Raw genomic sequence first — 26,452 nt, forward strand, 5'->3', positions numbered from 1 at the left:
AAAAATAATTACAGCAGTCATATTTTGTAAAATAAAATCAGACCAATAGTTTTTTTTTTTGAAAATTCATAAGTGCGAGATTTTTAATAAAGATAAAGTTTACTATGCATTATAGCTTATTTTAATAAATTATTAAATGCTTATACTAAATATATATAAATCGACCCTATTAAAATAAAAATACGTTAAGAAAATGTATTTTCCTTGTAGAAAAATTTAATTTTATTTTATTACATATTAATATTTATATAAAAATATCCGATTGACCATATTTACCCAAAAATAAAGTATTTATTGTTCATGGTTTATTTAATCTAATGCGGAAATATTATTTGAGCATTTTCTTTAGAGTGTTTTTTCTACCATTGTGTGGTTTTAATTTTCTACTTTTTTATTTCTTTATTGTACTATAAATATTGCACTTCGATTATAAAATAAACTAAGCAATAAAACAATTGTTGAATCTCTCGTCCTTTGTAATGATAATGTTAATGTAAATGCAAATTTTATGATGATTCGCAAAAATTATACCGTTTATATCGTCATCCATGAGTAATGTGTTTATTGCATGAGTATTTTCCATGAATAATATGTCTATGCAATTTTGAAATAAACTATTAGTATAAAATTGTTTAATGTATGGTTAACATACAGATAAATTAATTGCAAATGTACAAGGAACGCTGGGAAATAAAAATAAAAATTTAAACTTGCTTATGGAACATGTTGCACAAAAATTTCGCGAAAAATTTCGGATGAAATGACGTAAGGCCATCCATTGTAACTGATAAACTCATTAAAACAAGTGTAGAAAAACATGTTTTTATACTCATTTACAAATTTAAAATGTGTTCAGTATTATTACAATATATTGTATATGATTTAGTGCTCTTATTTGTTAATGTGATCTTGACCAAACAGATTACCCCAATGCGTCATAAGTATTGAAAACTTAAAATAACACAATAAAACGAACAAAAACGTTATTATAACTAATAATAAAATACTTAAATTAAAGCTCTCTATATCTGTCATTAAAGAGATCAACATACAGTGACAGCATTTTAGGAAGCTGGATGAACTGTTAGATTGACAATTGCGGATGTTCTGAATTCAGATCTAGAAATTTTCAAGAAAAGAAGGATTTTTCACATCACCCTCCATTCATTTAAATAAATGCTCAGCACTGCGTAATTTTTTACCTCATAAAAATATGCTAGGTTGTATATAATAAAGGAAAAAACCCGAACTTTCTTACATGAAGCTATCTCAGATACACATATATTCTGTATTTTTAAAACATAAGAGATACTTGACTTCATGGCAGTTTTAAATTAGGAATTAATTAATTTATTTAAATTTAGGATAGTTCCAAACTTGAGTGTTAAAGTAAAAAAAACGCTTATCCTTCTAGGCAGTTTATTTTAATTTGGATTACATGAAATTTGACAACTGAAAAATATTGGTACTTTCGATGCTGTAAGGTAATTTGTTTTCAGCAGCTCATTTTCCCTTGGAATTTAGATCAGTATGCAAAGAGCTTTGTGCCAGAAGACAAATAAGTTTGTTATACTTTGATTGTTATGCATTTGGATTTATGACGGATGATTTTAACTTATGTCGAGTACTGCTGTACCCGCCGATGTTTGTGACTTAATATCGTAATTTTTAGATTCTTATGTTTGTGCATAAAGTTTTTTGAACGTTTAAGACCTGCTGCGTTATCTTTGTTTCGAGATTTTATTTGCCGCGGGGTTTGGTGCTCCCGCCCACTTCCTCAGGTCGTGTGTAAGCCCTTACCTATCGGCTCATTAGCGACCCTTACTTGAGCACAATTGCTTCCCATCAGTGACGTTGGTCCACTGCCAAATCTCAACCTGAGCCGTCCACGGTCCGGAGCTACTGATGGTCTCCCGGCATCACTATTTGTTGTTGGAGACGGAGGAAGGAAATATGTGCCTTATGAATTGCATGGTGGTCCAATTAATAAATTTATTACGCGGTCCCAATAATAAACCTAGAACTTTTAATCAATAAAATCATCGGTATACATCAAAAAGTGAGTTTCTAATTGCTATATTTGTGTCGTCTATAGAAAAAGTAATGGTCCCAGATTGGAACCCTGCAGAACTCCAATAGGTAAAAACGTCATTGAGAGGTAGCCACAATAACTTAAAAAATACCATGACACACCGGGATAAAGCCCATAAAGATGGTGCTCACATGAACTTTCGTGTTAAGGAATTAGCAACCATATTTGAAAGGAATAAAAGGTCGGTGACCGTGGATGGTGTGGGACGAAACTCACGCTGTGGACTAATCGTAAATTTCGTATGTAAAGATCGTAAATTTATATGTAAAGAATTTTGTTAAAAATAATTTATTAGGCGTTTATAATTCTTAATATATTAAATATCGATGTCGATTTTCGTACATTTAAAGAAATATGAACTTCAGAAGATGTATCCTTTCAGCCGTTGCATTTTTTCGATTATTATTTTATCTCATATTTTATATCTTAGCTTAATGGTTTGAAAAATATATTTCTTAGTATTTTTTTAGAACAATATACATATAATATATATATAATAATTTCAAGTCACGTCCGTCGGTGTAACAAATACATTTGACAGGCAAGTCGCAAACACTAATATTGTTTTGATTTATTACGCTTTTAACATGTATTTACGCTTTTCTTACCGTCGCGTCGGGCGTGAGAAAATTCGTAAATATATTCTTATACTATATTCTAATTATTTATGGTTAGTCAATAATATATGCTTTAACCATCTGAGTTCATTTACAACGTGTATTTGTATTTTATATGTCATGAGATAAATGACACAAGCACAAATTTTTGGGCATCTCCAGATTTGCATCTATTTTTGTATATCTAGAAACTCTTTTCGGTATTTTAATGTTTTATATTTTAAGTTATAAGATATTTCTTCCAACTATATTAGGAGTAATGTTGTTTTTTCCTCACTAATTTTATAAATAAATAGTGGCAATAATGTTTATTTTTAAACAATTTATGTATATAAAATTCGGTCCGGCAATGGCCGCAAGAAATATATAGATTCCTGTATATACAAGTGTGAAAAAGTAGTTTTATATATTTAAAATTTGTATTACTTAGATATATAAAATATTTTTGCTTTCTTTATCTATTTCTATAGTTTTTTTTACCAGTTACTATTTTTTAATTTAGTTTTTTTTAATCAAAAATATTGTAATTTAAACGTTTTTTAATTCTTTATTTTTTCTCTAATTTTATTTTATATGTTGAATAACCGCCATTTTTAAACTAATGGCTAGGAAATATAAAAAAATATATAAATCGATAGAGTTGCATTTCTTAACCTAAAAGAAAGTAAACCGAAACTCGTTACATCGTTATATTCTTTTCTAACAATTATTGCCATAGGAGTTTTTGTACTAAATCAGATAATTTAATTGATGTAAAAGACAGGCGTTAGCCCAATGCATTATAATGAAGTAAACACAAGCAAGCATTACTAATTAAGTATTGAAATTTTTCTCTAGTTAAAAATATTTGCCGACATTATTGATACTTCCCCTTTCGTTCTCTCGCGTGTTAAATGACGAGAGTGAGAGAGATAATGATATGCTGTTTCGCAAACTGAGATAGAACGAGTAACTCGGTTCAATTTCAATATGCGCGTAGGAGTCATATGGTTAACACGCATGTCGAGCGCTGCATCGTGGTCACGTGGTCAAGTTATAAAACCACATGCTTATCGGGGACTTCAACAAACTCTTACTGACATCTTTGAATATTTTAGGGCACCAAAGGGGATTAATTATATTTTTGATAGTATATTCTTCTAACAGATATCGTTATTATATTTTTTTTCATATAAAATTAAATAATTAGTGGTACTTGCTTTTGTTAAAAAAATATTTTCCAATATTCTTATGTATTTTCCTAGATCGGTTTATGTAAATGTCACACCATAACGAATTCTTATTTAGAATTGATGGTGAATTCTAGGATAGTCACAGATGTGGTGTTTGTATTCTGAAGTATCATTTTTATGCCTTATGGCATTTTGCAAAAGCTGACAAAGATTTTGCGTAAATTAAATACTTACGACCGAAAAGTTTTCATTTCTATTGTATTGGTGAGTGCCCACACACACTTTTATAATTATCAGTAGCGTAATTTGAATAATGTGACAATTTAAAAATTGCGATTATTTGGAACTTTTTTCGATCGCGCGCAAATATGACGGCTGTACATGACAGCAGCCGCCGTCCGAACGTCATGCACGCCGCGAAGTTCGCGGGCATATGAAATCTGCGACAGTGTGTGCGCTTAATCGAAGTCGTAGATCTCGGCCGACTTCAGTTGTAGCTTCGGTTCGGACTTCCAGAGAGTGTAGTGGAAGCATTAGGATTTTTATTATTTTTTATTGACAATTTTTTTTATAAAAAAATTCAAACATAATTTAATTTAGTAGATGGTTATGCACTTCTGACTACGTAGATTTCTTTGTTTGACAAATATAAGACATTGTTTGTACATATTCTAAAGAACGTTATTTTCTAAAAATTTAGATTACCGAAAAGTGTATTCAGAGTAAAAAATACGTCACATGTTTTTTTCATATTATACGCATTGTAATATTACATTTTTTACCAAAATTAATTATATATAAAAAAAATATTCTTTTTTCGAGAACTGCAAAAAAAGAGGTAAATTTATATAGAAAATAAATACTAGTAATACGTTTTACTTTGAAGCAATCGAAACATGCAGAAAGGAAAAACCCCAAGCGGTTATTTTAATGCTGATATTTCGTTAACCTTTGATACTAAAACAAATATAAATGTGTATTTTTAGCTCATTTAATCAATGGGTAAATTACGCTTAGATCATTATTGTAGTATTATTGCTTAAAGTCGTGATCTATTTTTTTTTGGGAAAAAAAAGTTGACCGCAAACTTGTTCTATTATATTTTTGACGTTATTAACATGGTGTCGTAATTTTAAAGTTAAAAAATAAATTATATTTTAATTGAGTAAAAAGTGTAAAGTTTTGACAGGCGTTTAAAAAACGATTACCCAAATTAACAATAGCAATAAGTGTCCATAATATTTACTAGAATAATTTCTATAAGGTTAGAAACAATAAATTATTCCCAAGGTCACTAAATGTATGTTAATGGTGACTATGTTTAAAATAAGTAAAGGGATGATAATTTTTAAGCAATTAAATAAATTCAAAGTATAAATATATTTTTAGAGGTTTTTACTTTTTGAATACCTCTCGTATATAATCCAAATAGCTGCGGGGACTCGCAAAACGAGTAAAAATGTAAATAAAAATTGTAAAAAATGTAAGGCTATTTATAAATATAAAAACTATAAGTTCATTCAAAATGTATACAAAAACAGCAATTGGAAATTATTTTTGAAACGAGTTTTATAAATAATGCGTGTTTTTATCCAATGACAATATAAACAAGTGACGTAAATTATGAGGTTTCTTTGGTTGATAAAGAAAGATTTTAGCGTGGTTTTATTTTATAGAGACAAGTATAATGCAAACCACATATTAAACTTGTTAGAGTAAAATTAAAATAAAATTAATTACTGATTCAGTGTATAATTTATATTCGATGAAAATATATTCATTGAGTACATCGAATTGATTCAACGTTTGTTTAAGTTTTATTACATAAACACAAAGATTATATAATAATTTAACAAATCATTTGTTAAATAAGTTAGATTATTATTTAATTATACAATATGGTAATAATAAGAGCTTTTATATATTTATTTAATATTATAAACATGACATTTATTAAAGATGAATGTTTTAGTATAAATACTAAAACATTCATCTCCAATATTTCTCGAATATATCAATCATACTTCTACAACTAATTAAAAAATTCTGGTTATTTTGTTTTCAATTTTATATTTGTGTGTATGTCTTTAAATTTGGTGATGTTAATAGTTAAAAAATATCCTAATATAAAAATATATTAGGCTACATATATTAAATACGTATCGCAATCATATGTATGTATCGATATTTTAGTGGTATAAGAATAGATTCTTATGCAAAAATAAATATTATGTCTAAATGGCATGAGCAAAGGGCACTGGATTATTGCGGTTGATGTTGAACGTGCGGCGAAATATCCGTTGAGTGGCCACGGTACAATCATTTTTTAATATGCATTGCGCGTCGACACAGATTCAAGGATACGACAAAGTTTAAGTTAGTGATTTGATACTTAAAGTACAGCATATGTAGTTGAATTAACTTCACCCAAATTCTGTCATTTATATAATCGAGCGTACAAATATAATTTTACGACAAATGTCAATAAACCATATTTACACAGTATGTTTAAAATTCATTGTGTATTATTATTTAGCATTGATACTTAGAGGAAAATATCGATTATTAATAATAATCCATCATTTTTTTTTCTTTAGAAGGCGATAGTTGTACTATCAATGTTACAACTCAAGGTGTTTGTAAAAGCATACATAAGTGTATATTTGTACAAGAGTTTATAAATATGAGGATAAAGCCTGTGCCATGTGGTTATGAAGGTTTAAATTTACAAAATATAATCATATTTTAAATTTAAATATAGAATAAGTGTAATATTTTCTTTATTATTCTGATTTATATGTTGAAATCCAATAAAATAAATCTTGTATAAAAATATTATTAATAATTATATTAAATATTAAAAAAGCTATAAATTACCATTACTATCATACAAAACTGTTTTGTAAATTTTACTTATTCTTAAAAAAATAATTGAAATTTAGTAACTTATTCGATCAAATGCTTATGTAAAATTGTGTTGGGAAATGCTATATATTTAATGATAATGCCCTTAACATTGTCGAGTTCATCAATTAAACCATCCTACTATTTAGCAATTCGACTACCCATTGAAGGGATTAAATCGGCAGGTTTTAAAATAGCCAAAAAGCTTTTAGAAAACATACATGCGTGAAAATCCAAATAATAAATACCGGTTAAAGACAATTTCTAATATATAAATACTGGGTTTGTTGTTTAAATAGGACACCACCGTGAAAAAACCTTTTAAAAAATTAAGTCAAAGTACCCGCTATGAATTAAAAAGATTAAAATTATCATTCGCAAATGCTTTTAGAAGGGATTACGTGTGTATTCAGGACTATATAAAATAAAGCCATTAAATAAGCATCTATATATTCAAACAAATAATTTATTTTACGAAAATCAACTTGGGGTATTTTTGTAACGATACATGTTTTTCTATAAATATAGATTTGAAGATAATGAAGAATGCGTTGGTCTGTTGGTCCATATAAGCTGTGAAATCAGCGCATTATTTTTTAAATTAAAAAAAATCTCGGGGAAAAAACACTAGCCAGGACCGGAAAAATTGCAGTAAATATATGCCCTTGGTAACGTGTAAGATAAATCTACTATTCATTTTAAAGAAGTTAGGTAGCTATCAAAGAAAAACTTTAAAAATATGAAAAATAATGAAGTAATTACAATTGCGGGCAAAAGGTGTCTCTAAATAAAAAATATGTTATTTTAATATGAAAATATTAATATAACATTTATTTTTAATAATATATTTATGAAAAATGAAAATGAAATAATAAACTGATTTTTTATTTTTGAATGATTCCATACTTATTAAACTTTTATATTTTATCTCCTACTTGAACTGAATTGACTTTTTAGTAATCATAATTTTTTTTATATAAAATAAGATAAAAATATACATATTATTTTACACACTTTATATAAATAAATGGGTAAATAATATATTTTGTATTAATAATACTAAAAATAACATAATTTATTAATAATATTTTTAATAATAAAATTTAAGCAAATTTTTGTTGTTTAAAAAATAATATATTTTTTTTATTGAATGTTTTTTTTATTATGTTTACTGTATTTCTTACCATGTCTAATTCATTGTGAGGGTTTCAGTTAATAAAATAAAACTATATATGATTTTGTAGTTTATTTAATTATATTACTGAGAATTAACTTATTTAAACTAGTAATGTAAAAAACATAAATAAATTAATATTATGCATCACGTACGTTTAATGAAATAACCAAAAATTATGAATTATATAGATGACAAATGACAAATAAATTAACATTAAGAATAGAAGCTGTTGAATATGAACATAAATGTTTTTTAAAAGATCTCGTGAAAAATAGTCGTATGAGATTTTTTTATAAATATGACTTATTTTATAAGAAGGCAATTTATAGTAAATAATAAATGCATTTTTTATTGTATAATAACATATGGCTTAAATTATTAAAGTAAATTTTATTGCAATTTTATATTTACTGATGCAAATAAGTTACCTTTTTTTACCAAGTTCTCTAATAAAGAGTATGTTAAATTTGTAATCATTGTCGCCAAACGACACTTTCAATCCAATCAATGTATGAACTTATTCTTGTGTAAACAGCTGGGGTGTTTATTCCACCGCATCCAATTCCGAATGATGTTACGCCAATCACATGATAAGAGCAATGATTTTGAGAGTCTAGAATTGACAATGGTCCGCCGCTGTCTCCCTAAAATATTAAATTAAATTTTAATATATACAGATAATATTTAATTTTGTTTAAAACATTTAATAATAATATTTCTCAACGACAACGACAACGATAGACGGAATGCATGTATTTAATTATTAGTCATGCTAACTTTTATGCATATTTTATAAACACATATTTTAAGTAGAGGTGCACACAAACATGTTCGGTGAAATAAAAAATAATAGTGTTATGTTACATGAATATTGATACATTGGTAGTTCTTTACAATAAACTGACTAAACAATGCATGTATAAATTTAAAACTTTGAATGATAATGTCTTCTTCTTCAAAATTTAAAAAGGTTAAAATAATCAATAACATATTTTTCTCTCATATTTCATGTGCATATAAATAATTTAATATAAAAAGTTCTATATTCCTCGTTTTTAATAAATACGAATTGGTCACAGAATCTTAGCGACACTCTTTTTACATAGGAAGATTGAGCAGCTTGTATTACAAAAACGCCGCAAAAACACAAGAGCAAACGCATCACGTGCATAGACAGAACATATGTTTTTTATTCTGTGCGTGAATATCATGTCTATTTTACACTAACAAATTTCGTTTTCTTAAATGTCGAGGGGATATTAATTTAATACATTACTCAAAAAAGGAAGAAAAAATGTTTTCTACTTAACTATGAATGAATTCTGATAGAAAATAATATCTGATAAATGTTGACCATAACCATCTATATAGCGACTCCATGTATTTCTCTTAAATACTGTTAGGTCATAAGTTTTTAATAAATATTCTGATTTCTTAATGGTAAGGTGACCAAGTTTTGAAAATATCAAAAGAAGACACTAAAAATAAATAATCTATCTCGGAATTTTTTTTTCAAAGAAAATAAATTACTGAGGGAGTTAAATTAATAAAAAAATTGTTTTTAAAACTGTAATTTTGGATCATTTTAACGTTTTTGTGGAGGACAACCCTCCTCAAAGGAAGACGTCTGGTCACTTTTATCAAATGGCCACATGTATGTCATTGATGAAAAGAAGGAAGAGTAGATGAGTACCATAGCTCACATACTGAATTTAGCTTAAGCCTTATTAAGTAACTAAAAAAAATACTACTTTTTTAAAGTCAGTGTAAACAAGTATCAAGAAACTTTATTGCCATATTTGAGAAGCATAAAATATTAGTGACCGTGGAATGACGCGGACGAAAACCGTGTTGCTGGTTCACCAAAGCACGTCGACAGTTTTTTTATAGATTTAATTAGAATATGAATTCTTCAAATATTGATAGGATTGTTTTCTTTACAGTTTCATGATCACAGAAAAACAGTTTTAGATACACTTGAAACGTTTTAGCATCGGCTATTTCTTCAGTACATACTTCATACATTATAAGGTGTTTTTATGAGCATGCATGAAATGCAAAATATCTGAGGCATAAATGTGTAAACATATTTTTTTTTCTAGATTCAAACAAAGTAATAACTTAATATGTAATTACTTTTTATTATGTACTGTTACAAATAATTAATATATTACCTGGCAAGTATCCTTTCCACCATTTACGTCACCAGCGCACAACTGTTCTTTGATGATACCATTCATAATGTTTCTATTTGGTCTGTAGGCACGTTGACACGAATCGTTATCGACAATTGGTAAAAATACTTTCTGTAGAACGTCTGAAGAAGCCGATACTTGAATCAAACAGTTTAATTAGTTTTTATGAATATAAGTTGCAGTCGTATTAAAAATTTATTTACACTTACAATGGCCAATCTTTCCCCAGCCTGTCGCCAAAGCACCGCCTACTGGGAAATTGTTACTTTGCCACAAACATGCAGGTTTCACCCTCTGATTGAAGCTAAAATATTTAAATACAATTTTAAATAAATGAGTGTTAAATAGACTAGTAAATCATAAATCATAAATTCTACACTAAAAGGAATACGGCTGACAAAAGTCCATTTATATAGAGAAGCTTAAGCATGTAGAAAAGAAATTCCACAACAGATCGAATGCTTCTAAACAATTTAAAATCATCTGCATACAGAAAAAAAATTGAATCTGTAACTGTCATATTTACGTCATTAATAACGAGAAGAGCAGAGGGCCTATTAGACCTTTGAGGTACTCCCAAAATAGGGAAATTATGTTTTGATCTGTATTGAATAACATTTAATATATGTATTGTATAACATATGTATATGTAAACATAGGAGTATATATTTAACTTACTTTGCTGGACTTGCCAATTGCAACAGAGCGATGTCGTTATATTTACTTGGTGGTTTGTATTGGGGATGGAGTATTATGTTACTGATTTGAATATCCTGGGGATAAGCTCCGTCGTTGTTATCCCTCAGATTGTGCTCACCAACTCGGACCACAGTTGGTTTGTCACTATTAAAACATATATTTTAATAAAAATATCGCACATTTAAATGCTAGTTTATATAACATACTTAGCTAGAGAAGTATCCCTCAAAAAAGTGCAATGAGCTGCAGTCATAACGAAATATTCACTGATTAGAGACCCGCCACAATTCCAAGCATAACCAGAATTTCCAGCTAATGGCCATCCAACAGCAGTCTATTGAGAATATTATATTATTTCAATATGCTGTTAATTATTATTATGTCAATATGCATTCCCTTTCGCTCGCTCGCGTGTTAAGTGACGAGAGTGAGTGAGAGATAAAGGCCTGCGCTACATGCGTTCCGCACGCCAACTTCTCTAGAGCGAAAGGGAATGTATCTCACCGTACGCGTCTGCTTTTTAAAAAAACAGAAGTCCATTTTAAAAACCTTAAAACCTATATATGAATTGACATAAACATAGTTTCAAGATAATTAGACATTTACTAATTGACTTGTATTTTATATAATAAATAAATTAAAAACATATTTTAAAGATAAGATTTGTGTATATATCTTTCATCTAAGAAAAAAAATGTTCATCATTAGACTTAGTATTTTATTTCATTCACCTGATAAATAGCAACATATTTTATGATTTTTTATAAAATACATTTTATTAACAATTAATTTGGTGACATAACTTTTTGTAACAAGTAACAGTTAAGTATTTTACTGACACTAATATTATGTTCTGAAACATGTATTATATTTAATTAATAAGATTTGCGTGTATAGAATATACAAGCTTATGGTTTTTCTTAAGTATTATATTAAACGTTTCATATTTCAGTATCCTTACCATGTGAGGAAATTCTCCAACGTCAGCATCCTCACCTCCGACGATGGCCGTTTTGAATACAGATTTACAATTACTATATTCTCTGCATTCTATAAAAAATAATAGATTTTAAATTATACATGCTGCACTTAAGAAATTATATTTTTTTACTGCTTTTTACTTCTTTGGCTTATTCTCTCCAAAATCTGTGGTGGCCGAGTTGGACCTGGTGTAGGTTGAACGTCAATTCTATTAGGTACCTGCGGTTGTGATTCACCCACAGGACAGCACACAATTGGTGTGAATCCTATGAAAAAAAAATATCTAGAATATCACTAAATAGTGCGTTATAGCAATATATTTTTATTTTATTAGAAAATACTTTTTCAAAATAGTGTAAGCTTTAATACATTATATAAATCTAAATATACAATAGATTAAGAAATTGTATTTCTTAAGGTATTTACCTTAAGAAATACAATTTTTTAAAGCAGCTGTGTTTATTTGAATGATGTTATGTTATGTTTTTTGAGCTACTTTATATATGATAGATAATATACGTTTTTTAGATGAAGATACATCGACACGCTTTTATAAATTTGATCAATCACAGAAACTGCAATGCATACTTTATTTTGTGCTTTTTGAAGGCGGTGACAAAATCCCTCGATTCTAAAATTCAGGTACATACTGACTTTTAAAAAGCATTCGACAAAGCTTGTCATGAGCTACTTCTTCAAAAGTTAAGCAACTTAAGTTTTTCGAACGATTTCGTTAGCTTTTTTTGGAATTACTCAAGTTATTGCCGCCAATATGGCAATCATCGCAGGGATTTAATTTGGCTCCTCTACTTTTTTTGTTCTTTATTAACAAAATACGCTGTGGAAGTGGTTGATCGACAATCGACTAATTTAAATCATAGCCAAGTTTTAAGTTGTCACATTTTCCAACATTTTCCTTGCCCGGCTGAATTCTCTTACAGTTTAGGCGGAAGTGTTTAAAGCATGAATACTTCCGTCGATGACTTGGGAGTAACTTATTCTTGAAACTCACGTTAATGACTGTGACCAAAAATGATCATTCAGCAATAAGGATAAACTAGACAATAGTGTAAAAGATGGAACTACAAAAAGGCCCTCGTTACGACTAGAATAAAGAGTTTCACATAAATAGCACGCAAGGATTCTCCGGTGCATTGAATACCTGGCCATACACGCGCGGGCATATCCGACAGATCTTCCGTCGCGGGTGCCTGGCGGACAAATCCGATCGTGTGTGATGAGAAAAAACACAGATTTGTCTGTCCGTCGTCTGTCTGCTATCCATGCTCGAAATAAACAAGAAGAAGTACGGGTCGTATTTGTATCCTAGTGCCTTTTTGTTAGAAGCGTTGGAATTTCATTTAATTATTGACGTAGCGTTTCTACTCAATCAATGACATTTTAAAGTTGCTTAGGGGCGGTGATGACAACTCAGCAATGCTCATTGACTTTTGTTTGCTAATTTTAAAGTGCCCTGGAGAGTCGCGATGGCATTCCTTATTTTTCTCGTAGAATATCAGCGATTGAGAACGTTTCTTTTGCAAAAGCCATTTAGCTTCTCAGCAAGCTTGTTAAGCACAAGGATGTTTTCAGCGTTAGCTATGAGAAGCTGGAATTTTTTTATATATTTTGGATGTGCACATAACTGTTTTTTAAATGTTTATTATTGTTTGAATAATGAAAACCTATGAAGTCATTATGGTCAGATTTGTAATACAAAATAAAATAATATTTAATAGTAGGCTTTAATTTTCATAAACTCCGATCGTCGTGTGCGTCAGTTATTACGTATAAACTTATTCTGCAAGTTGCAAATATTTGTGTTAATTAGTATTTACTATGCTATATTGTTAAATTTGCGAATGTTTGTGGTATACCACACAAAACTAAAATATTGTAGGGTATATATACACTATATAATAAATAGATTTGTTAAAAGTCTTGTTTTTAATTTTAAAATGCAAAATATTTTATTTTTTCGCTCTAGATTTTAATCATGAATTTTAGAAGTAGGAAAAATTAATTTTGCTCTTTGAAATTGACATAGGATTTTTTTTTAAATAAATTACTATAATAATGAACATATATTTTTTGGTAAAGTCGATTTTAGTGTATGGTTCTATAATTTTTGTTAGTCATTGAAATCGTCGATATCAAAAAACTATATTTGCTTAAAAAATATACGATTTGCAATTCGCGTTTAAATTTCACATGAAAATGCACGTCAATCTACCAACCTTCAAATATTAGATCGACATATAATATTATTATGTTTGATATTTATATTTCAACAACAACAAACAACATGTATTAATAAAGCTTATCTCATGCCGTTCCGGTAAATAATTAATGTGTTGCAATTAGCAAACTCATTTATTGAAGTCAAAACTGCAACATTAGATAAGCAAAAAAGTGAATAAGTAATGGATTGCAATTAGCAAACTCATTAATTGAAGTCGAAACTGCAACATTAGATAAGCAAAAAAGGTTGAATATATCACATTGCACGATTATACAAAGGTCAACGAATGATTTTGTCATACTCAATGCAATACAACTGAGGTAATTTATATAATTGTCACCGTCTTCCAGAAGCATTTCATGACCATCGAAGGACACGAATGAAAACCGTGTTGTTGTACACTAAAGCCTGCTGATAATGATTATGTATACAGTTGTTAAAGATCATATCAAACACATAATTAATTATCGATAGAACGGCGCATGATCTAAAGTTTTCAATTAAAAAAACATATCATCTTTTTGTGCTCGAGGCTATTTTTGAACGAGAAAACAATGAAGTTTTATATGACTGATTGATATTAGTTGAAAATGGACCCATACGAGATATTCAGTTCTTCAGTATGCTCACCTGTTTGAACGAACCATTTTTGCACCTTTTTCTACTTTTTTGTCTGTTTTTGAGGTCGAAGGACGTCTTGACCGTTACTCGTCTTCAACTGACCCATTTCCTCTTTTAAATCGGTCATACCAATTGTAAACAGTCTTCAGAGTCACCACATTATCACCATACACTGATTTTAATATTTCATGAGCTTCTTTGTCACTTTTTTGCAACTTAAAACTTAACTTAATGTCAACGCGTTGTTCGAAATTCATGATGCGCGACAGACACAGTAAACAAGACCTTACTGTATTTTTTATCACACCTCATATATTAGCTAAATAAATTAATAAAGTAGTGACACAAATGTAAAACTGTTGTAATTATGTAAAAAACAGACACAGTTGTATCTAAGCAATTGCAGGATTACTGAAGAGGAAAGATGTATAAAAAACGTTTAATCACCTTCAAAACTGCAAATCGCTGGTCTTGCTCGAAACGCTACAAATTTCTGAACTACTGATTGACACAGATTCACGTTTTTGCATGTTCCTCTTATTCCACCGTCTACGTAACATTCTTGTCCGGCTGAAATATAAATTGTTTGTGGCTATAATAAACATAAATACGCATTAAAATTAAATAGCAAAAAAAATTGTACCGTATAATGGATTAAACGGGAAGTAGACTTGAGCAGATGCTAATTTAACGAACATCAACACAAACACAAGCTTCATCATTTTCCCCATACTATAATCTGCAATTGTTAACAATACATATATGTATTATCAATTTATTGTTGAAATTAGACAGGCGTTATGAATGTAGTATAATATTAAACTTAAATAATAAATATGCTGTAAGACTAAAGTGGGCCAAAAGTCACTTTAACAAATAAAAATTAGTTTATATTCTTTTTGTACGACAAAAAATATAACTCATGAGTCATTTATAATGAATAGTGTTATTTTTACTTAATAATCTCTTTTCAAAATCTGTGATATTTGCCTTGAACGAGGATCAAAAATCTTCCACTAAGTGGAAAACTTTGCTCAGGTTATGTCTAGGAAAATATCGTTGATGAAGAACCAAGGATATCTACATTTTGCATCAGGCAATAGCCGTAGAATCACTGCAATATCAATGCCAATTTTCAAAGAAAGAATTAATATGTCTTCAGAACTAAATTGTGAGAATATATAAAATGGTAATCGTTTGTCGATAAACATCGGTCTCTTCTTGAGATTTTTTGGCTATCAAGTTTATAGGTGTATTTTGAAGAGTTTTTTGGTACAATTTTTTTAATATGATATTTTTTAACATAATAGATATTTACTTTATAAATATCATGTATTATGTTAACCCAGATTTTTATATAACACATAAAATGAATAGATAGCTTAAAAATAAATTACATGTAATGGTTATATTGACTTAATAAAATTTGCCGATTATTTAAAAAAATGTTCATAGCATACATACATATATAAAAAAATATTGATCAGTCTGATTTTATAAAATACAACAATATTTGAAATATTCATAAATGTTAAAAATAAGATTATTTTCAAAATATAATTATTTATATTTTATATGAGTTTTAAGTTATTAGTGAGTATTATATGTTATTACTAATAACATATACTACTCTCAGTTAATTTATTTTATTTTTTATATTCTTCGTTGATTTTGCAATGGATATGATAATAAATATATATGAAATTTATTTATTATGCCTATATTGATGTATTTAAATGATTTATGCAAGTTCAACACAAATATTGTAGTTCAAGTTGCCAGAAAAACAGGTATTTTTTAAAGTAGTATAAAAAATATGAATTTCTGATTAAGTGTTAAAAATATTCTCAGAAATATTTACATTGGAATAACCGTAGATGTTTTGCTATTAAATATTTGTTTATGTCATTGTGAGTGTCTGTTTACTTGGAAACGGAGATTTAATCCAAAAGTAGGTAAATATACCTTTCTGTCAGAAACAACCTACTTATAATATTTAAAGGTAATTTACGCGATTTCAATAACAATAATTTAATAATAAACAATTATAAAACAGTTTTAAACTAAAGTATGAGAATTTTAATAACTGTAATTAGTTTATTATCATTTATTTCAATATAATAAATAAATTTATTAAAATTTTATATGTCAATAATAATTTTATGTGAAACTGTGTTATTTTAATTTATTTTAGTGGTTACAATTTAAAGCAAAAACAGAAAGAGATTTAGCAATTTTAGTGAAAGAAAAAAAAATAAAGATTTGGAAGTATGTAAATCTTAAAGTTTCAGGTTATTTTTATCATTGTTTTTTTTTTATAATTGAGGTCAATCACTAGATTTCATGCAGTTATTGCTCATAAGATTATGTCGTTAAACCTATGGGCTAGTTCAAAAAAATATGTTTACTATTTTGTCTAAATAATATTTATTATATTTTCACTAAAGTATGTTGTTTTAACTACATATAAAGAAAGATAATTATGTTTATTATTGTTCTTAGCGAGGTCAATAATAATTCTCGAATTAAAAACCGGATTTTCGAGCTTTTCTCATTCGAATACAAAACTAACGTTTGTAACATATAATCATAATATTGCTATGAAATCATTCTTACCATAAGGTATGCGAAAAAAATATTCTTATTTTTAATAAAAATACTGCAAAGTTGTGATTCATGTTTATTATTTCCAGATGGTTGATCAACTGGAAACGCAGTGTTAATTTTAAGTGCTAACTAGTACAAAAAATCACCATGATTCATCAAATACAACGAATCACACAACATATAAAAAATCTGGTATTCTATTTGCTATTTTTTACCGATCCGCCTGTATAATTATGTTTTTAGATGAGCTCAAACAGTGTTAGCAAATTGAAAAATTTAAAGGTCGGGCAAATAGTTATACTTCCTTAGAAATATACTGACTGGAAGTAGAAAATATACATAAGTTTCTTGGTACGACTCGTAAACTAATAAAGTCACCTAAATCAAACTATAGTTTTATCATTACATTAATTTAATTCTCTGGTAACCCTAATTTAATATAAAAAACATAGTTTTTATGGCTTTGGGTCATGAGAAGCTCATTAAAATGAAAATTATATTTGAATGCCTTTCTCAATGATGTCGTTCGCCTGTAGGTCTTAGCTTATTTGTTTCGATTTGCTGCGAGCTCCACTGGTAGCGAGTGCAGAGTTCGAATTATAGTGCATATCTAAGGCGGAAGTTATAAATCATGCGAAAGTAAAAAATATCTAATAAATAAAAAGAAAACAATTAAAGTCGATATAAATGGTCTTAGAATTACTGTATTTATTTTATATGTAAATAAAGTATGACCAAATGATTGCGTTAACATGTAACTGAATTAAGCTAAAATTTTGTCAAGCAGTAAAAGAGTTTTACGTAATGCTATTTTTGTTGTTTCTGTGAAACGATAGACTATCTTGACAGGGAGCATTCTTTCATTATTTTTCATTTGAACGCGTGCCTGACCAATAATATATATTCGTTTAAAATGCGGTAATTGCGCCGAATAGACAATTTAAGCGTCATATTGCTAGTGCATAATATCATAAATTATTTTCTGAAGGTAATTTTAAATACTTTGATTTTATGCACGTGCGTAGAAAAAAAGATTTTGTCGATTTATATTGATTAAATCGCAACGATTTAAGCAATTTTGAAGATATAAATTTTTTGGTATATGCATGAGCTGAAATCAAAATCTCTAAATCAGTTAATATAAACTATTATTATAGCGCATATAATTAAAATATGTCATTATTTAAATTATTTTCACGACATTCATTGATTGGGTATGGAATATTTAGGAAAACCTCAATTGTAATGAACCATCAGAATTATACTTGTATATTAATCACTAATTTTGACCTCCAGACATAATATACATTTAATAAGATTAGGGTCCATCCATATAGGATTCGAAACCAAGCCTTTTAGATAATACTAGTTTATCGTCTTGATTTATATTATGGTTGACTACTATTATCAAATATGTTTAATACAGAAGAAACAATGTTTTAAGTAAAGATACGTATATCATGAATCCTTATGCTACAGTGCAAAATAAAATTAATAAAAAAGGATATTAAGACCTTAAACTTAAATCGTAGATTAATGAAAAGAAACTTTTCAGAGACAGCGAATTTAATTTTTTTGTAAAATTATAATGCAGATTTCAATGATTTTTTGTACACCAATGCATGATACTGTAGGGGTCAGCAACCTTTTTTATTCTTGTGGGTCCATAATTATTTCAATCTGAAGGTCGCATGTGTCTGTATGATTAAATATTATAAAACGAGACTTACGCCTATTCATTATAAATAAAATAATTTGTGCTGTATCGTCCGCGCAGCGTGAAATTTTTAATTATACATATATAACTAAGCTTAATTCTGCACAATTTAAAAAAAAAACTATTTCTTAACATTTTATATATTTTATTTCGTGCACTTCCTTTGACGCATCTTTTGAAGGTCTGTATGGAAATAAACTACTCTCAGGTCGCAAAATCTTATTTTTATTTATTAAATAGTCAAGGTTTAAGGAAACCAGTTTACATGGAAACCAGCTGGATGAAACTACTGAGCATAAACTTTATATTATATGTTAATAACCATCAGACTAAAAGCAAAACAGGACGAATATCAAGTTCCTAGCCAACTTTTAATAAGCTAAATTAAAATATTTAAATTTAACAATGAAATTAACTGTCAAATATTATATTTATTTAATTTCTAAACTTAAATATTATTATGCTAAAATATTGTTGTATTTTATAAAAACACAGAATGTGGTGATAAAACGGTTATTCAATTATATAAAAAAATATTATTATTATTTTATTTAAGAAAGGTATATGTATGTATTATATGTATGTGAAATTAAACTTATTTGTATTTATAATGGCCATCATGGCGCTGTGGGGAAACCCGTCAAGTCGTGACGATCAGATTTGTAATAAAAAATAAATTAACAAAAATATATACATCCTGTAAAAATATATTTTAATAATAATAATATATCGATAAAATATATATTTATATTAATGTCACAGTTGTGATATAATTCAAAATAAAGTACAATAAAGAGCAATTAAAAATTGTGTCGCGTAGCGATAAATTTTTTATCGTATATAAAAATAATATATTTTAATCTAAGCTTCAATTATTTTACTGTTAATGCGATTTTTTATATTCTAGTATATAATAATTCATAAAATTAATAAATAATTAAGTTTAAAATTTACCAATAAACTCAACTTTTTAATAGAATGATAGCTGTAAAATTTTCAAGGGTCCTGTATTTTTTTCCTGGTACTAGATTTTTGAACATATTTTGGGATATGCTACTTCAAGATATTCGTGATTTATGAGGTGGATTTATAAGGAAATGTTTAGATGATATGAATTTACAGATTCGAATATTGACTTACTGTTGAATCCCATTTCAGGAGATGACTATTGGCACGAGACGTCTGTCCAGTTTGCACTAAACAGCAATACAACCTAGCCGCAATTCGTAAGAGAAAACTTGTACCAAAGCTGACCACTCGCTTTACGCATTTTTTATTTGAATGAAATAGCCAGTTTATAGAATCCCATGACCGACACAAAAATTACGATTTTTGCGTTGATGTGGTCGCATGGTCATTGCAAGGTCGTTCATCGTTTCAACTTCACGGTTAACTACTTTACCTTAACCTTACACAAAAATAAAAATTAATCGACTAGCGATTTAGTCATACACAACAAAGCAGTAACAAGAAATACAATTGATAAAACCTTTTAAACTACACATCCTGATTCTACTATAATGTTAAAGCAATAAAGTTCAAGAAGTAAAATATCAGACTAAGATTTGATGAAAAAAATGTGTAACTGTAACACCTCACTAAACTATTAACATAATACACATACACCAAATAAATAACAACACTTAATATATATGTAGATATAGATAATTTGAATACATTTTACTAAAGTTCTGGAACCATTAATATGTTGTCTTTATATTCTAAATCTAAAGCAATAAGTACATTGTCATTTTGTGCTTGTCTTTAAATATAAGGCTATTTATATTTAAATTGTTGGTATTTGAAGGCTAATCTGCAAATTTTTAGCGAAAAAAATAAAATAATATATAATACATCTTTTTATACTAATCTTAAAAATTGCATATTTCAAGTCAATTATCAAACCATTATAAACCATTGAGGTAGTGCCTGAGTTGGCTCCATCACCATCATCCAGATATTCCAAAACAAGGTTCTACGAATGATATTCGACGGTATGTTCCTAATGACGTAATACATAACGACCTTAACATAGAATTCATAGAAGATGAAATAACAAACAAATGTACGTCATACAGAGACAGACTAAAACTCCACCCAAACAAAATGGCAATCGAACTACTATGATGATACCAGACGGCAGACATGACAAATAATAAATGTAAAATAGTAATTAAGTATAAATAAATAAATTAGTATTATATAAAATAAATTAGACTATGGGGGGGGGGGCGGAGGAGGCGGGCCGCCCCGGGCGGCACTTGCTTGGGGGCAGCATATTCGCGATGGGATCGTCTAGTGTGGTTCTTAACCCTGAATGCACTAAAACATATATAAATCCACGAATAACAAGAGCTTAATAATAACCAATTTAATATTTTAGGAAATGCTGATTTTATGACCCTGCAAAAAATGTATAGGGGGACGGCAATTTTAAGGATTGCCCTGGGTGGCACATACCCTAGCTACGCCACTGCATTCAATGAAATGTTTTTTTACATGCCAATATCAATCTAAAAATATTACTAATTATTTATATTTAAACAGATTGTAAATATTATTATTTTTTTTTTAATTTTAATCAATTTAATAATCGATGGAGTAAGTTCAGTATAATTATGAATAATTTAACGCGTCGGTACTGATGATATTTTAGCTTGTTCGATTAAGGTTGTTAATATTAAATAGTTAATATCATCGTTGACGCCTAACCATTATACAGAACTCGACAATACTCTTAAAATTCTTCCAATCAGCATTGTTATAATCAAAGACAATTTTATGGATAACCTCAGTCTCACTCTCGAGTGTAAAAAACATAGGAAAGATGTCCAACGACAGAGCCTGGATCCATTTCATATCTGAAATCTGAGCATTACACTTAATTAACGCAATATCTAAAATTGACGGTTCATGCTGTTAGTAGATTTTGAAGTGTAAAATCGTATCCGTGTCATGAAAGTAGTAAAAAAGCGTCAGCCTAAATCGATTCACATTAGAACAATTCCCATGCAAGTGTCTAGCGTTAAAATATCCGATTAAAAACACCGAATCCCCAAGGTCAAACACCGCATCGAGATCGCAACAGGTCAATTCACATCCTGGGGAGCTATTCCCAGCGGTAATTATTATTATCCACTTTTTATGTAAAATTTGCATCGAGACGATTTCTGAGTTAGTGTTTATGCGCGCAAGTTTTATTGCTTTATTTACAAACATTGCGAAATAGAGACGGCCCCTCCGAAGACAGACAAATTTGGGGATAAAAATAATAACGTCCGGTTTTAAACATATTTCGATGACTACGATAATATCAATTTTGTACTCACCAATCAGTAGTTCCAGTTCTTTAGCTTTATACCCGATTCCATGTTAATTCCACGGTAGTATGTTGCTTGCTTTGAAGAAGAACGTTCTAGTATTCAACCATAGAGCGATTTCCATTTCATCAGCCTTGACTCCTGCATCTCCTGGAGCACGATTAGCATCCTCCGAAGATCTGCAGTAGACATTCTTAGGTTGTCTGATTCATGAACGCTGAACCAGCTGGTTTCGTCGGCTTCAGTAAGAAATTTATCCCGTTCGAGGTTAATCATCAGCTTTGGATGCTCCAGGTTCCAGACTGGCTTATGCGCGAATGGCGTGGCAAAATATGTGTCCTGGTGCATTTTTTTATCGATTGGATGTACTCTTTCTAGGTAATTGACTATATGATCTAATTTGTATTTTTGAAGCAGTCGATTTTGGCGTGCGTTTTAAGCACCTGGGGGCGCACTGGCAGGTTTTTGAGACGTAGTCTTACGTTTGACACCTGAAATATTAAGTAATATATATTATTACGCTTGTACCTTTCAAGGGTGGCCTTTGCGAAGCATACCTACCGGATGCTTTTTATAGCGATCGAGTTGTCTTGGGGTTGAATTGAATCAGATCCAGCATGAAGCCTTGCTCTTCATAGACGTCACTTTGATAATGTTTTGGCCCTGTCGCTCTAGATCAGCGCCGATAACGTTGGTGAGGATCTCGGGTAATCCCTGTAATACGGATTTCAATGCAGTAACTTAAAATGTTATAATTATAACATACAATGTAAAGATATGTAGTAAATGGAGTGGGTTTTATATCAGTAAGTTCAACATAACACATGATCCATACTATTTTTCAATTGCATAAAGATAGGTGAATATATATTATTGCCTGCTGTGTACTTTTTGTAAAGCTTTTAGGCAGAAGAGAAGATGTCTAGCGACAGCAAATAAAGTTTGGGCCAAGCTGTCCCCTGTATAAATGCGTTAAAGCTGGTACTGGAAACAGCTGATTAGATACTTTCAAGTATGTATTTATTATGTCTGTATGACTACCCTATTCCAATAAATTAAAATAAAGTATTAAAAGGATATATTACTATATATATTTACATAAATAATGCAATTTTTCATATTTGTTCCTAAAATAATTAAAAATCCACAACAAAATCATTTTATTTTATATTAACAACTGTTCAAACATTTATTAAATTAAATTTAATATTTAAATGTAAATATTATTTATATATTAACTAATATATTCTAATATATCTTAACTAATTCTTCTACAGATCTATGAAAAAAATAACAGTTTTTTCCTGACATTATATGACAAAATAAATAATAATATGTAGAAACATAACATATTTATTCCAAAATCCCTTCTTTACCTTATGTTTTTAGTACTGCAAATGTATTTTTTAAATATGCACATAAAATTAATTTTTTACCAAAATGTCAGTTTACATGTAATAAACTATAGGATATTAATTAATTTTAAAATGGTTCTAAACTTAGCTATTCAAATTTTCAAACCATTTTAATATATATTAATGTTCAAAGATTACTTTATATGTATATGTAAATAAAATAATATAATGTAGTATATTTTTTGTGTTATTTTTTTATACGATGTGTTATTAGATATGTTTATTATATTAATTAAATGCTAAAATTTAGTTTAGCTAAAAATATTTATAATTTTTATGTTGCAAAATATTTTGTATGCAAATTTCAAATACACAATCAAATGTACAACAAAAAAATATACAATAATATTTTCTTAATTAAGCTTTGTCTACTTACACAACTTGTTGAGCTTAATAATTAATGATAACAAATAATAAAAAATATACATTAAAGCAAAAGCAATAAAATCAATAAATTATACAGTAATGGATAATTATCTTATGTAAATAGTAAACTTACAATCAAACGACTCTTCTATCAAGTTCAAAAAACAGTGCTGTTGTAAGAAAATATACTCTGCTTTTCACGCAAGTGATATTTTTAACACTAATTTTAAAGGCGTTTATCTTAATGTTATTATTATATTATAGAAACAATTGAATACAACAAATGATAATTAAATTTCAAAAAATTGGAACTAAAGTGAAATTTGGTTTGAAATCGAATATGTTTAAAGATATAAAATATTTGGAGAATTATGAAGATCCTAATTACAAAAAAAATGCATACAATATGGATACAAATTACAACACCAACTTAAAAAACATGCTGGAAAAATTAAAGTTATAAAATTAATTTATTACATACAATCTTACTAAAAATGATTTTAAGAAAATAATAAGCGAAAAACGTAGAAAATAATTCACCATTAAAATAATACACAAGCGAAGCTCTAATGACATTATTTAAAGCTTCATTATTACGAAAAAAGCAACTCAGTAGAAATTATTAAAATAGTTCATAATCACCCTAAAAAGTTTAATTTCGTTGATCTGGGTAAATATTTCATTGCTAATCATTATTCAGTAAGTAACTTAGTCATTAAATATTTTTTTTTGTATTGTCATTTCTTATATAGTATATATTTTAGTTAAATTAAAAGTATTTTGTTTAATCTTTGAACTTTTATTGCTGCAGCCCTTTACTATAAATGTTTACGGGCAGTCACTGATTGTATTAAATTAATACCAAGTTTTAATTTTAATATACCAATAAAATTATCTTATATGTCAGCTGTACTGTTTATCATTGTTGCATATATTTACTTATGCTTGGGTTATATACAATGTCACCTTCTATAATAATGATGGCCAGTTCTCTAGTTCAAATATAGAACAATCCCACAGAATTAGATAATTAAAATTAAAAGAGATGCATTTAAATAACAATAAATATTTAAATAAAACACATCCACATCATAAAAATTTGCGAATCTCCAAATGTCTCGAAAGAACATGTAAACTAGTTAGCACGTTATTATATTGAGATCTTTACATTATATTATTTATAGAGAGGATAATAGTATAATTACCATATGAGGAAATTCACCAAGATCTGCATACACAGCATAGTAGACCGGTTTAATCTCTGATTGGCATTGACCAGTATATTCCCTACATTCTGTAAAATTAAATAATAAATATATATTATTGTGTGTTTTAAATGAATATGTGCGTTACTTTGTATATAATATATATTTTATTTACTATTTATTTTTGATCAAAAATAGACCAGCAAAGAACGTATGCACAGTTGGTCATATGTGCTATTTATCTAAAGATTGTGTATTTTACTTCTAATGGTATTAAAAGCATTACAGTGATTAATTTCCATTGTGTAAGTAGATAGATATAAATCGTTGCAGATGTTAAAAATGCTTGTTCTCACCTTAGAGTCATAAGAATTTAACTACTAATACGAGTGATTCGAATAATACTTGAACGCATTTTTTCAGACCTTGAAGACGTTTGCCTAAGCCTAAGGTCTATGCTAAGATTTGGCACGATTTCATATTCGGAAATTTAGTGTATTTCTAAGTCAAGTAATAAATCATGTAAAAAGTAGGTATTTATTATGTCTAATTGATTTACCATATTTGTAGTAGAAATATCTTTGGATTCAGAGAGTTGATTTTTGTTATTACATAATATGTGTCATTATTAATAAAGTTGTTATGCAGCAATTAAGAAATGTTTTATGTGGGTGCGACCGTAGTCTCCAGGATTTCCGGTGCGAGCTCCCTCTGAAATTCGGACATCAAGTTGGACCAGTGAATGTGAAGAGAGAAGCGGCGGATTTTGCGATTTTCGAGATTCGCCTCCTCTTGGTATTAGTGAGTCTAAGTTGGAAAGCTCTTGAAGCCTTGAACTTTAAAGTGAATGTTCGAGGTTAAATATTGGAAAGGAAATATCTGACAAAGTGTCTGAGAAAGTGAATAATAATTGTCTGCATTCCCTACTTATAATTACAGAACACTGAAAAAATAAATGTTAAAGAGCACTTAAGTTCTGATTCTTAAACATATTTAGTAGAATAAGTCTCTGTGAGAGTTTTAGAGGAACTAATAGACAAAGCGTTTAAAGGGAAGTCCCCAGGCTAAATATCTGAAGAAAAACGATTTTTGGTTGGCTGCGTTCCCGTATTTATATCTATG

The 26,452-nt window shown here is 28.5% G+C and overlaps 1 protein-coding gene and 1 long non-coding RNA gene across 2 annotated transcripts; both read right to left on the reverse strand.

Moving 5' to 3' along the window:
- Positions 1–8,018: 8,018 nt before the first annotated feature.
- On the reverse strand, positions 8,019–20,234 carry LOC148228004 (venom protease-like). Its single transcript, XM_088200895.1, has 10 exons — positions 20,165–20,234; positions 15,344–15,439; positions 15,148–15,270; positions 11,978–12,103; positions 11,818–11,906; positions 11,063–11,190; positions 10,836–11,000; positions 10,367–10,461; positions 10,137–10,294; positions 8,019–8,606 (listed from the first exon to the last, which is right to left on the reverse strand). Exons 1-10 carry the CDS (start codon positions 20,175–20,177, stop codon positions 8,436–8,438), a joined length of 1,164 nt encoding a protein of 387 aa, XP_088057021.1. The 5' UTR covers positions 20,178–20,234; the 3' UTR covers positions 8,019–8,435.
- Positions 20,235–21,587: 1,353 nt separating this feature from the next.
- Positions 21,588–25,420, reverse strand: LOC148228005 (uncharacterized). The gene is made up of 3 exons (XR_015811766.1): positions 25,331–25,420; positions 22,906–23,084; positions 21,588–22,835 (listed from the first exon to the last, which is right to left on the reverse strand). It is a non-coding gene; the product is annotated as an uncharacterized LOC148228005 (long non-coding RNA).
- Positions 25,421–26,452: the final 1,032 nt, after the last annotated feature.

Source organism: Plectrocnemia conspersa, unplaced genomic scaffold (assembly GCF_051122295.1).
Source record: "Plectrocnemia conspersa isolate PC_06_02 unplaced genomic scaffold, ASM5112229v1 ptg000012l, whole genome shotgun sequence".
Taxonomy (NCBI): domain Eukaryota; kingdom Metazoa; phylum Arthropoda; class Insecta; order Trichoptera; family Polycentropodidae; genus Plectrocnemia; species Plectrocnemia conspersa.